Here is a 14,007-nt window from a genome sequence, read left to right on the forward strand (position 1 = left end):
TTCTGTGCCATAAATCCTATTATCTGGAGCCCCTGTGTCTTATGGTTCTAGACTCGAGGTGCTGGGAAGATGTGTAGTCTCTTCTCTGTACTTACCCTGGCAGCTTCCCTCCATCTCTGGAGCTCGCCTCCAGGAGAGCACTGAGCTTCAGAACACAGTTTAGCCATCTTCTCCTCAGACACTTTTTCCCCAGCCTCTTTCCTATCTGGGTTAGGCGCCTCCCCCAGTCTAGAACAGGCATATTGTAAATGTCAGTTTATGTCTCTTCCTCTTGTTTTTTTTTTTTCCCTTTATATTCTCAGAATTGGATTAGAAGTTTCAAACCTCATTCAATTTTTTTTAAAATCACTAAAATGATAAGCTTTCTTTGCTTTTAGCAGTAATACTAGATGCCAGAAGAAAGGGAACTATATCAAAGTTTTGAGTGAATATAAATTAGAAATCTAATATTCTATTTGTATTTAGTCAAACTAGTCAAACAAGTGGAACCAAAATGCCATAAGCTTTTTAGCTAAGCAAAAATTCATTAAGTTTTCTAAAATGTATATATTATGTTATATGCTCAGTCATGTCTGACTCTTTGCGACCCCATGGACTGCAGCATGCCAGGCTTCCCTGTCCATCACTGACTGCCTGAGCTTATTCAAACTCATGTCCATTGAGTTGGTGATGCCATCCAACCACCTCATCCTCTGTCGTCCCTTCTTCTCCTGCCTTCCAACTTTCCCAGGATCAGGGTCTTTCCCAGTGAGTCAGTTCTTCTCATTAGGTGGCCAAAGTATTGGAACTTCAGCTTCAGCATCAGTTCTTCCAATGAATATTCAGGACTGTTCCAAAATCACTGCAGATGGTGACTGCAGCCATGAAATTAAAAGACGCTTACTCCTTGGAAGAAAAGTTATGACCAACCCTAGATAGCATATTCAAAAGCAGAGGCATTACTTTGCTGACTAAGGCGCATCTAGTCAAGGCTATGGTTTTTCCAGTAGTCATGTATGGATATGAGAGTCGGACTGTGAAGAAGGCTGAGCACCGAAGAATTGATGCTTTTGAACTGTGGTGTTGGAGAAGACTCTTGAGAGTCCCTTGGACTGCAAGGAGATCCAACCAGTCCATTCTGAAGGAGATCAACCCTGGGATTTCTTTGGAAGGAATGATACTAAAGCTGAAACTCCAGTACTTTGGCCACCTGATGCGAAGAGTTGACTCATTGGAAAAGACTTTGACTCAGGGAGGGATTGGGGGCAGGAGGAAAAGGGGATGACCGAGGATGAGATGGCTGCTGGATGGCATCACAGACTCGATGGACGCGAGTCTGGGTGAACTCCGGGAGTTGGTGATGGACAGGGAGGCCTGGCGTGCTTCGATTCATGGGGTCGCAAAGAGTCAGACACGGCTGAGCGACTGAACTGAACTGAACTGAACTGCTTTCCTTTAGGATGGACTGGTTGGATCTCCTTGCAGTCCAAGGGACTCGCAAGAGTCTTGTCCAACACCACATTTCAAAAGCATCAAGTCTTTGGTGCTCAGTTTGCTTTATAGTCCAATTCTCGCATCCATACATGACCACTGGATAAACCATAGCTTTGACTAGACTGACCTTTGTCTGCAAAGCAATGTCTCTGCTTTTTAATATGCTGTCTAGTTTGGTGATAGCTTTTCTTCCAAGGAGCAAGCATCTTTAATTTCATGGCTATGGTCACCGTCTGCAGTGATTTTGGAGCCCAAGAAAATAAAGTCTGTCACTGTTTCCATTGTTTCCCCATCTATCTGCATGAAGTGATGGGACCGGATGTCAAGATCTTCAATGGACATGAACCTGGGCAAAGTCCAGGAGATAGTGAGGGTAGTGAGGGACAGGGAGGTCTGTTGCGCTGCAGTCCATGGGGTAGGAAAGAGTCAGACACAGCTTAGCACCTGTACACATGCAAAAGCTTTCCTGCTACGCTTGAGAAAGGCTTGAGAAAGATCTCTGCCTCTTTTTATGCACTGTGATCTTGATGTCTTTAACATCTGACTCAGTGCTTTGTACATACAGTCCCTGCCAAAATTTTGTTGAATGAGTGAATATAAGCATATCAGATGTCTATGCCAGGGAAGCCTGGCTCTGATCAAGATTTCATCTGATGGGATTAGATGCTTCCCTGCAGTGGGACACCTGTGATGTTTGTTCATAAAGGCTGGCCCAGGTCTGTGCTCCATGGTACCCTGGAGCACTGATGTAATACCTTGAGCAGAATCACCTGGGGGTCCACTTGGGAAACAGGCATGCCTGGGGATCCTAGAGGCTGATCAGTCTGCTCCTGGTCACCAGTGGCCAACTTGGCGCCATCAGGCCATAGTCAGAGTTGCATCTTCACATGTGCTGGTTGTGGGGACGAAGCAGGCCTCTGGTCTCTGGGTCATTGTGTATGTGTGCGTGCATACACGCATGTGGGTGTGTTAAGTCACTTCTAGACGGTAGCCTGCAAGGTTCCTTTGTCCATGGGGATTCTCCAGGCAAGAATACTGGAGGGGGGTGTCATGCCCTCCTCCAGAGGCTCTTCCTGACCTGGGGATCGAACCCATATCTCTTCATATGTCTCCTGTACTGGTAGGCGGGTTCCTTACCACTAGTACCATTTGGGAAGCCCTCTCTGGGTCGCTGGGAGAATGAATAATCGTATGACTAAGGGGTGTACTCAGGAAGATCCGCTGGAGAAGGGATAGGCTACCCACTCCTGTATTCTTGGGTTTCCCTGGTGATACAGATGGTGAAGAATCTGCCTGTGGGAGACCTGGGGAAGACCTGGGTTCAGTCCCTGGGTTGGGAAGATCCCCTGGAGAAGGGAATGGCTACCCACTCCAGTATTCTGGCCTGGAGAATCCCATGGACTGCACGCTCCATGCAGCAGCAAAGTGGGACATGACTGAGAGACTTTTACTTCACTCACAAGGATGGGCGCCTTTCAATAGCCAGTCCTGCAAGTCAAAAGATGGGAATGTATGCTTTATATCCAATAATAAATTTCAAGGTATCCATGGCCAAAGCAACCTGACTAGCTCAGTGGGTCCCAAATTTTGAGCTCTGTGACGCTAACTCAGAACCACAAAGCCATCCTGGCTGGTCACTGATGCTATGTAGTCATAAACACAAATCAGCCTTTCTGTTTAAGGAAGGCGGGGGGAGGGGGGGGAAGGGGGTTTAATTTGTAAAGCATTTCTTCTAGATGAAAACTCTCCCAGTTCTCTGAACTGAAGGACAGTTTGTCCTTTAAATCAACAAGGTTCTTATTTCAGCATTTGTCCAGAGGGAAAGCCATTTTTCTGGGCATCGATTTAGGTCAATCTAATTTCTGTTGATTTGAGCCTCAGCCTAATGATTTTTGTTTTTCATTTGAGACTCCATCATCTATAGCTGAAAGGTAAAGTCTAGTCCACAGCCTTGCAAAGTGGAGTCAATGATATTAAGTCACCAGCTTCCCATGGGATTTCTAGGAAACAGAGAAGAGGCTTCGAACTATTTCCTGAGAAAGACATTTTCCGTTCAGCCATTCACTCCATTTCCCTGCACACCGACTTCCCCATGAGTTCACGCCCTGTGTTTATTTAGCTCAGATGTCCACTCATTTAGCAGATGCTTGTCTAGTGAGTACCAAAGTCAAACCTGAATTTAGTGATTAAATGCAAGGCAAGTCCATGGTGTGTTCTATTTTGGATCTTAGGGTATCTTTGATATGAAGATCAGGACTGATTTTCATTGGTCATCTTTCAGCTCAGTCTTCCCTGTGGTGATAGGCTAATAGCGTGTGTGTGTGTGTGTGTGTGTGTGTGTGTGTGTGTGTGTGTGTGCACGCTCAGTCTCTCAGTCGTGTCTGACTCTTTGTGGCCCATGGATTGTAGCCCACCAGGCTCCTCTGTCCTTGGGATTCTCCAGGCAAGAACACTGGAATGGGTTACTATTTCCTCCTCCAGGGGATCTCTCTGGTGCAGGAACAGCACCCGGTCTCCTCCACTGGCAGGCAGGTTCTTTACCGCTAAGGCACCTGGGGGGCCCCGACTCATCTTTATCTTTTCCCATCTGTCCTTCCATGAGAATACCGCTTGCATTATTATTAATACTAGTCTGCATTATAGATGCTCATATTATCTTTACTCCAGTTAAAAAGTAACTTATGCTTGTTATAGAAGTTGCAGTATCCAAAAAGGTAGGAAAAAAGAGAAAGCAAAAACACACTCAGTTCCTCTAAAAGAGCTTCCGTGAGCATTTTGATGTAAAACTTTCTCTTTTCTGTCATTTACAAATCTAGTCTAACGTGTTATTTAAGCCACTTTATATCCTAACTTTCAGCTCTTAGAGAGCGTAAAGGTAGAGGGAGGGACAAAATAAGCGAAGGGTCATCCTCTTAACAGAGGCGCAAACTAATAGCTGTGAAATAGGTGAGTTACAAGAATGTAGTGTACAGCACATATGTTCCACAGCAACTTCATATGGAGTATATTCTACAAAAATAGCAAGTCACTGAGTTGTATGCCTGAAACTGATATAATATTTTGGATCAAATATACTTCCATAGAAAACAAAGTGAAAGAATCGTAAAAATGGGGAAATAATAAAAAACCCCCCACAGCATATGCATTTTCTCTTGTTAATACAAACTCAATATTATTTTAATGGAGACATATTACCTCCTTACACACATTTGGCATTGTGTGCCCAGTCTCCTCTTGGTTCAGATCTTCCTGCCATATAATCCAGTAATCCTATTCCTGGGTATTTACACAAAAGGATTCTGTGAATTCTGCAACTTCTTCAGCAGCAAGATGCGTGGTGACGAGCACAGGCTTCAGAACCACCCTGTCTTGGTTCAGGTACTGACCCTGCCTCTTCCTATGTGACCTTAGGCACGTTACTTAACCTCTGTGTTCCTTTAGTCCACATTTGGAGACGGAAGATAAAAAGAGTACTTACTCGTGGTAAAAAATAAATGAGTTAATGCACATAGAGAGATGTATCTCTGGCACACAGTAAGGGCTGTTTTAGTTCTAGGTGTTAACCTGTCTCCTATCACAGGTTAGACGGGTGAAGGATGACCAAAATGAAAACCGAACCCTGGCTTATCTCAGAGTGGTGAGTTTAATAGTGCATTCCACTTCATGTCCACTGGGAGCCTCAGCATATAACCTTTCTGAAAACAGAGTCTTTGCAGGTGTAAGCAAGTTAGGGTACAGGCATACTGGGCTAAGGTGGACCCTAATCCAAAGACAAGTGTCCTTGTAAGAAAGGAGACACAGAGGATAAGGCTGTACGCAGACAGAGGTAGAGGTTGGGGTCAGGCTTCTGCAATGGAGGAGGCTGGCGGCTGCAGTCCATGGAGCTGAAAAAGAGTCAGACACAACTGAACGACTCAGCAACAACCACCACCAGCCAGGGACACCTGGGGTGATGGACGCAGAAAAAGGCAAGGGTGTTTTCTAGAGACTTCAGAGGGGAAGCGGCCCGTCGACGCCTTGCTTTCAGACATCTGTCCTCTAGAACTGTTAAAGAATAAATTCACGTTAATTTAAGGCACCTAAAATTCGTTGGAGAACACCAAGGCACAGGGCACCCTGAAATGCCTCATCAAGAACCAGGGAGGAGGCTCAGTATTTACATGAAATTGGCACTCTGTGGCCAAGCAGGATGACGTTATTTAAGGCCACTAGGGACTCCAAAACAGAACTGCAGGCAGTCTCGCTGGATCTTCCTGAGTGACAGGTGACATCAGTGAGCTGACCAGAGCCCCCGATCGTATGTCATGGCCCTGTGAGCCTCTTGATGGATTTTTGCTCGCATCGGCCATTGATAACGCGGCCTCCTTTCCACATCTACTCTGCTGCTAGATTTTAATGATGATTGATTCATGTAGCAAATGGCCTAAAGTGGCCCTCACCGCCTTCTTATTGCAGACACAATTACCACTAGGCTGAGCTTGCTGCTACAGTGTCTGATAATGGACTCTAATTTGCCAGTGGGGTTTATGGTTCTGTGTTCCCAGACAGGGATCCATTTCTAAACTACAGACTAATTCATAAATATTTTCCTCTCCAGTCATGGGGGAGGGCCGGATCTCATTTCATGTTGAAAGACAGTTCTCGCTGGAGGCCACTGAGGGAGGCTCTGGACTCAGGCTTGGGACGGAGCTCACTGATCTAAGCTGTTCATTTTGCAGAAAAACCTGCTGAGGCCCAGAGAGGGAATGTGACTTCTCCAAGGTCACACAGCAAGCTCTTTATTCTAACACTGCCTCCCTGCTCCCTGAGTAGGGGAGCAGCAAAGAGAAGGGTGTTCCCAGAAGCCTTTTGGAGTGGAAGCACCTTGACGTCTGCTTGCCTGAAATACTAGTAGGAGTTGTTTTCTTTTAAAATAGTATATTTACTGTTTCTATTTTATAATAACGTTACAAAGTCTTCCATGGAAATTAGAAAACATAGGAAAAATTAGAAAAAATTAAGAACAGTTAGTCATAATTCTTTCACAAAGAGATACCAGGCTAGCATGTTTTATTCGTTCACAGTGTTTCAGTGTAGATCTCTGGGGCTTCCCAGGGGGCTCAGTGGTAAAGAATCTGCCTGCCCATGAAGGAGACTGGGGTTCGATCCCTGGGTGGGGGATATCCCTTGGAGGAGGAAATGGCAACCCGCTGCAGTATTCTTGCCTGGAGAATCCCACGGAGGAGGAGCCTGGAGGCTTGCAGTCCATGGGGTCTCACAGAGCTGGGAGCAAGCAAGCAACGGAGCACGGAGTCGGACACGACTGAGCGACGGAACTGAACTGAACTGACGAGCATATACACAGTTTCTCCCCAAATCGATTGGGAGTTTTTGTTGCATCTTTGAGAAAAGTTGCAAGCAGGTCTTCGGAATCACCCAGTGCTCTGTGCTTTCCGTAGCTGGGCAACCCTTAGGTCTTATCCGTCAGCCTGCCATACTGTTTCTTTTTCAGAGACATGGGGGCCAGGCCAAGACTCTTCTCATCTCCTTGGTTTTAACCGTTGTGATTTACAGAATCAAAGCAGCTGAATTTGATGCAAGGTCAGAGTTGTTGCCTTCAAGGATTAACTCGTCTTTCTAGGCTTGAGATACTGGACAGGCAACATCTGGCCTCATGTGAACCCAGTGCACGGATTTTTCATCCATGAAACTTCATATTTCAATGAAAGACCGGTTTTGCTGGACATCGATGTTTCCGGGGAAGGGAGCATCCGCAGACCTCGCTTCCTCGTAACAGACGCCCACACAGAGCTTTGCCTGCTTTTCTGCCTGCTGTAGTTGGGTATTTTCTCATGTCATTAAATGCCTTGTCATATCTTCAGAAACATGACTCCATAATATTAAACAATGCAGATTAAGGAGATATTTAAATATTTTTGCTATTAGACACATTGTTTTCCATTTTTGCAATTATAAATACTTCTGTTGTGTATAACTTGGGCATACAGATTTAAGACTATCTCTGATTATTCCTTTATGATGAATAATTGGAAGCAGAATTTGGGATCAAAGACTATGGTAGTTTTAAGAATCTTAAACAGTACATATTGCTAAATTACATGACTTATCAGAGTAAGAATGGAAAGGTGTATATGCTTAAAATCAGAAAATCCATGCTTGAGTCTTAAATTGCTACTTGTTATTAATAGCTTTATGAGAACATGCAAATTCTTTTGTTTCCTTTTTAAAGTTAAATTTTAATTGGACAATAATTGCTTTAAAACACTAGAGTTGGCTTCTGTTATACAAGAGCATCAATCAACCACGAGCGTGCATATGTCCCCTTCCTCTTGAGCCTTCCCCCACCCCCACCCTATCCCACCCCTCTAGATTGCCACAGAGCACCAGGTTGGCGCCCTGTGTTATACTTCCCACCACTAATCTATTTTACACATGGTAATGTATGCATTGTAATGCTGCTCTCTCAATCCATCCTACCCTCTCCTTCCCTCTCCGTGTCCAAAGTCTACTCTCTATATATGAGTCTCTATCCCTGCCCTGCAAATAGATTCATCACTTAATGTGTGAAATAAGAACAATCGCTACCTTATCAGGTTATTAAGAGAATGTAATAAAATTAATATTAAAATACTTAGCACCATGCCTAACAATGAGCAGATACTCAACAGTTTATTGTTGCTTTGAATTGTTGATAAGCCAAGACCAAGAATCTTCTAGGGAAAGACAAAGAATATTTATTTTCCAAACAAGTGTCTGGGTGTGGGATGGACATAATAATCCTTCAGACTGCAAGTATGTAGATAAGTTCAATGGAACACCCAAGACAAAGTTGTTCTCCCTGCCAGAACCATGATGCTGAAGAGTCCACATGTGCCATTTTGATGATGTCAGTCTCTTCCTATGGGGAATATTTTGGTACGTCACAGTGCCACTAGAAAATTAGAGCTTATCTAATGCCACGGCCAACCGCAGACAAGGCCAGCTGCCAGACTGGTTGTATAGGGTATTCAAGAGAATAAAGGTTTGGCTACAGTTCAGTTCAGTTCAGTTCAGTCGCTCAGTCATATCCGACTCTATGACCCCATGAATCGCAGCATGCCAGGCCTCCCTGTCCATCACCAACTCCCGGAGTTCACTCAAACTGATGTCCATCAAGTCGGTGATGCCATCCAGCCATCTCATCCTCTGCCATCCCCTTCTCCTCCTGCCCCCAATCCTTCCCAGCATCAGAGGTTTTTCCAATGAGTCAGCTCTTTGCATCAGGTGGCCAAAGTATTGGAGTTTCACCTTTAGCATCAGTCCTTCCAAAGAACACCCAGGACCGATCTCCTTTAGAATGGACTGGTTGGATCTCCTTGCAGTCCAAGGGACTCTCAAGAGTCTTCTCCAACACCGCAGTTCAAAAGCATCAATTCTTCAGCACTCAGCTTTCTTCACAGTCCAACTCTCACATCCATACATGACTACTGGAAAAACCATAGCCTTGACTAGATGGACTTTTGTTGGCAAAGTAATGTCTCTGCTTTTCAACATGCTATCTAGGTTGGTCATAACTTTCCTTCCAAGGAGTAAGTGTCTTTGAATTTCATGGCTGCAATCACCATCTGCAGTGATTTTGGAGCCCCCCAAAATAAAGTCTGACACTGTTTCCACTGTTTCCCCATCTATTTGCCATGAAGTGATGGGACCAGATGCCATGATCTTCGTTTTCTGAATGTTGAGTTTTAAGCCAACTTTTTCACTCTCCACTTTCACTTTCATCAAGAGGCTTTTAGTTCTTCTTCACTTTCTGCCATAACGGTGGTGTCATCTGCATATCTGAGGTTATTGATATTTCTCCTGGCAATCTTGATCCCAGCTTGTGCTTCTTCCAGCCCAGCATTTCTCATGATGTACTCTGCATCTAAGTTGAATAAGCAGGGTGACAATATACAGCCTTGACGTACTCCTTTTCCTATTTGGAACCAGTCTGTTGTTCCATGTCCGGTTCTAACTGTTGCTTCCTGACCTGCATACAGGTTTCTCAAGAGGCAGGTCAGGTGGCCTGGTATTCCCATCTCTTTCAGAATTTTCTGCAGTTTATTGTGATCCACACAGTCAAAGGCTTTGGCATAGTCAATAAAGCAGAAATAGATGTTTTCTGGAACTCTCTTGCTTTTCCCATGATCCAGCGGATGATGGCAATTCGATCTCTGGTTCCTCTGTCTTTTCTAAAACCAGCTTGAACATCTGGAAGTTCACGGTTCACGTGTTGCTGAAGCCTGGCTTGGAGAATTTTGAGCATTACTTTACTCATGTGAGATGAGTGCAATTGTACGGTAGTTTGAGCATTCTTTGACATTGCCTTTCTTTGGGATTGGAATGAAAACTGACCTTTTCCAGTCCTGTAGGCAATGCTGAGTTTTCCAAATTTGCTGGCATATTGAGTCCAGCACTTTCACAGCATCATCTTTCAGGATTTGAAACAGCTCCACTGGAATTCCATCACCTCCACTAGCTTTGTTCGTAGTGATGCTTTCTAAGGCCCACTTGACTTCACATTCCAGGATGTCTGGCTCTAGGTGAGTGATCACACCATCATGATTATCTGGGTCATAAAGATCTTTTTTGTACAGTTCTTCTGTGTATTTTTGCCACCTCTTCTTAATATCTTCTGCTTCTGTTAGGTCCATACCATTTCTGTCCTTTATCGAGCCCATCTTTGCATGAAATGTTCCCTTGGTATCTCTAATTTTCTTAAAGAGATCTCTAGTCTTTCCCATTCTGTTGTTTTCCTCTATTTCTTTGCATTGATCAGTGAGGAAGACTTTCTTATCTCTCCTTGCTAGTTCTTGGAACTCTGCATTCAAATGGGTATATCTTTCCTTTTTTCCTTTGCTTTTCGCCTCTCTTCTTTTCACAGCTATTTGTAAGGCCTCCTCAGACAGCCATTTTGCTTTTCTGCATTTGTTTTCCATGGGGATGGTCTTGATCACTGCCTCCTGCACAATGTCATGAACCTCTGTCCACAGTTCATCAGGCACTCTATCTATCAGATCTAGTCCCTTAAATCTCTTTCTCACTTCCACTATATAATCATAAGGGATTTGATTTAGGTCATACCTGAATGGCTTAGTGGTTTTCCCTACTTTCTTCAATTTAAGTCTGAATTTGGCAATAAGGAGTTCATGATCTGAGCCACAGTCAGCTCCTGGTCTTGTTTTTGTTGACTGTATAGAGCTTCTCCATCTTTGGCTGCAAAGGATATAATCAATCTCTAAATTCTCAGGTTCCCAAAGGTTACAAAGGAGATTGGGCTAAATAAACTTGGAGGAAGTGAGCTAAAATCAAACCAACATGGGCTCTGAGCACAAATCCTGGCTCTGACACTCCTTAGCTATTCGACCTTGAACCAGTCACTTGACCTTGACCTCCTCGTGTCTCTTTCCTGCTCTATAAAATGATATCATGGCAGCTGACTTGTTCAGTCACTAAGTCATGTCTGACTCTTTGAGACCCCATTGCCTGGCTTCCCTGTCCTCCACTGTCTCCCAGAGCTTGCTCAAACTCATGTCCATTGAGTCGGTGACACCATCCAACCATCTCATCCTCTGTTGCCCCCTTATCCTTCTGCCGTCCATCTTTCCCAGCATCAGGGTCTTTTCCAATGAGTCGGTTCTTCACATCAGGTGGCCAGGGTTGATTTCCTTTAGGACTGACTGGTTTGATCTCCTTGCTGAACAAGGTACTCTCAAGAATCTTCTCCAGCCTACTTAGCCAGGTGTTTATCAGGCCAGAAGAAAATGAATATGAGATAAAAAGTAGCCAATAGATTAGTAACCATCCTTACTACTATCATGTAATATTAGACAATCCATTATCCTATCGTAGTCCTATCTTCAGCTAGAAACTGGAAAAAATAATGATCATATTCAAGTTGCAATATTACCATAAAGATTATTGACAAATATATGTGGGAGCACTGAGTAATTTGTGCAGCATCATCAAATAGTCAGGAGTGAGAGGTGTAGTGCTCACCGCTGAGTGTGGGCAGATGAGGGATGACAACGGGTCTTGAAGGCCTGAGGCCGTGAGCCTAGGGCTCTCCCGGAGCCTCATGGCCATTTGTCTTCATCCTGGTTACCCGCTGGCTCGGGTCATTTCTTCCTGAATGCCAAGATGATTCAGATGTTTACCGCAACAAAATCACGCTTGTCAGGGTTTCAGCGCGTACCATGGAGCCAGCAAGGGGCCATCAGTGTTTGCGTCCCAACTACGGCTTCACTCTTGTTGTCTGTGTCCAAGACAAAGGCCTGGCGGTAGCAGTCTGATCCAGGGCCTGATGGTAGCAGTCAGTGAGCCCTGGGCAGGGGAGGGAGCAGGTAGCCCTTAGTCTCCAGCACCCAGATGACCTCCTGGAGTCCTGCTTGTTACGTATGCATATGGGATGGTTGGAAGGGTCAGGGGCAGCCGTGTTTTACACCCAGGGTGCTGTCCACTCACCTACAGTGTCTTCTTCCCTGTGAGCACGTTCAGCCACCTTCATCACGCGTGTGTGAGGTTGAGACCAGGGCAGGGGTGGGGGCAGGTAATGTGTGTGAAGCCAAATGGCTTTAATGACATGACTACGACCTGTTTAAGGCAAACACAAAAAGTTTATGAATCTAGGATTACGGATAGAAAGATCGGAACTCTCTCTTTGTGCTTTTGCCTTCCGTTTGTGTCTGTATGACCTTCACAACGAACTCAAGTTTGCCCGACTCATTATTTGCCGTAAAAATTGATGAAGCCTGTGTGCTTTTCTTCATGTGACCCACTACTTAGAAAGCATCCGATGCCGATAAAAGATGATTCCACCAAAGTGGTTGATTTGAGAGAATGCAAGAGGGGGTACAAAACAATTACACATCACAAGATTATTTTTTGATGATTTAATTACTTACAGAGAAAGATGTGAGTTGATGCAACCGTCGTCCCTGAGAGTCACTCAGCAAATATTCATTGAGAACTTGCTGTGTGGGTACTGAGTGCTGGAGGCTGGAGCCCTCCTGGGACTGGGGAGAGGAGGAGGGCATGGCTGGTAGTAAGAGGTGATGAGGGGACGAAACCAAGGGGATGCGGGAAGGGGCCTGTGTTATGCCCAGGTTTTGGTTTTCGTGATTTCTATGAAGTTAGAGATGATGCTCCTAGCAGTGAGAGATCTAGAAAGACCCACTTCTAAATTTGGGTCTTTAGAAAGACCCCAAAAAAGTTAGAAAGACCAAGGAATCTTTGGTCTTCCCAGGCAGAGCTAGTGGTCAAGAACCCACCTGCCATTGTAGGAGACACAAGAGATGGGGGTTTGATCCCTGGGTCAAGAAGATCTCCTGGAAGAGAGCATGGCAACCCACTCTAGTATTCTTGCAGAGTCCCATGAACAGAGGAGCCTGGCAGGCTACAGTCCCTAAGGTTGCACAAAGTCAGATATGACTGAAGCGATTTAGCACACACTCAGCATATGAAATCCTAAAACCGGGAAAGCTGAGAAGATTGGGTATAGAACAGGGAGAAAGTTGCCACTCACAGTGGCCTCATGCAAGATCCAGCGCAGTCTGGGAGGCCTGGACCTAGTTCACGTGAAGGGACTGGAACCGAGTGAACGTGTAGTTAGAAGTAGCATGACGTGAAGGTAGAGTTGGCATGATCTTGGAGGAAGCACTTCCATGGAGGGGCCACATGGATTTGGTCAAAAGCTTAGGACCCTGTTGAAATGAGACTTTCTCCAAGAGTGAGCTGTGAATTTGTGAATGAGTCTCAAATCTTTTCAGGAGAGAATGAGAGGACAGTTGGCATTCGGCGGCAGAGACTGGAAGTAAAACCTCGCCCATCCATGTTTTGCCAAGAAGCTCACATTTCTCATGTGGAGCCAGTAGAAATGTCATAGGCTGTGTGGTGTTTGCACACTGAGCCGAGTGTGAATCAGCCACGTTGTGCAACTTTGAGAAAAACCAGGGAGTGTCTGAGGAAGGACGAATAGGAGTGGAGAGTTTAGCAACCCAGGAGAGACGTGTTATTTCCAAAGAGGCCAGAACTTACCAGAATGTTCTGTTGTCCTCTGGTCATTGCGCAAGAGCATCACAGCGACTGTGCAGAACCCAGGAAGTGGAGGTGGGAATGAAGTTTGAAACAAAGGCTTGCAAGAGAAGAGCCAAGGGTCTGAGCCGCTAAACTAACAGAATAAAGGATTGGAGAGGGACCAAGGTTATGCTTTCTGGTATAAGAAATGGCATTAGTCGTGATTAAATGGGCCCCGCCATTTTTGGAGAAAATAAGAGGAAGGCAGAGTGACGCTGCAACACATGATATTAAATTTAGATTTGTTTGTTTACTTATTTAATCAATTTTCTTTACTTTCTCTTTGGCAAAGTGATGGGTGATCCTGCCATGCTGGATCTTAGTTCCCAGACCAGGGATCGAACCCAAGGCCCCTGCATTGGGAGCCTAGAGTCTTAACAACTGGACCACCAGGGACGTCTCAAGGTTATATTTAATGGAAGAACTTGCTAAGTGACTTTT

At 44.9% G+C, this 14,007-nt stretch overlaps 1 protein-coding gene across 1 annotated transcript in view; it reads right to left on the reverse strand.

Moving 5' to 3' along the window:
* LOC106991797 (small ribosomal subunit protein eS6-like) overlaps positions 1–13,554 on the reverse strand; it is a 30,036-nt gene extending 16,482 nt beyond the window's left edge. The window contains exon 1 of the mRNA XM_027958597.2: positions 13,528–13,554. Within this exon, the coding sequence (XP_027814398.1) occupies positions 13,528–13,554 (27 nt within the window). The remainder of the gene's footprint in view (positions 1–13,527) is intronic.
* Between the last annotated feature and the right edge of the window lie 453 nt (positions 13,555–14,007).

The sequence above is a fragment of the Ovis aries genome, chromosome 20, assembly GCF_016772045.2.
Source record: "Ovis aries strain OAR_USU_Benz2616 breed Rambouillet chromosome 20, ARS-UI_Ramb_v3.0, whole genome shotgun sequence".
Classification (NCBI taxonomy): domain Eukaryota; kingdom Metazoa; phylum Chordata; class Mammalia; order Artiodactyla; family Bovidae; genus Ovis; species Ovis aries.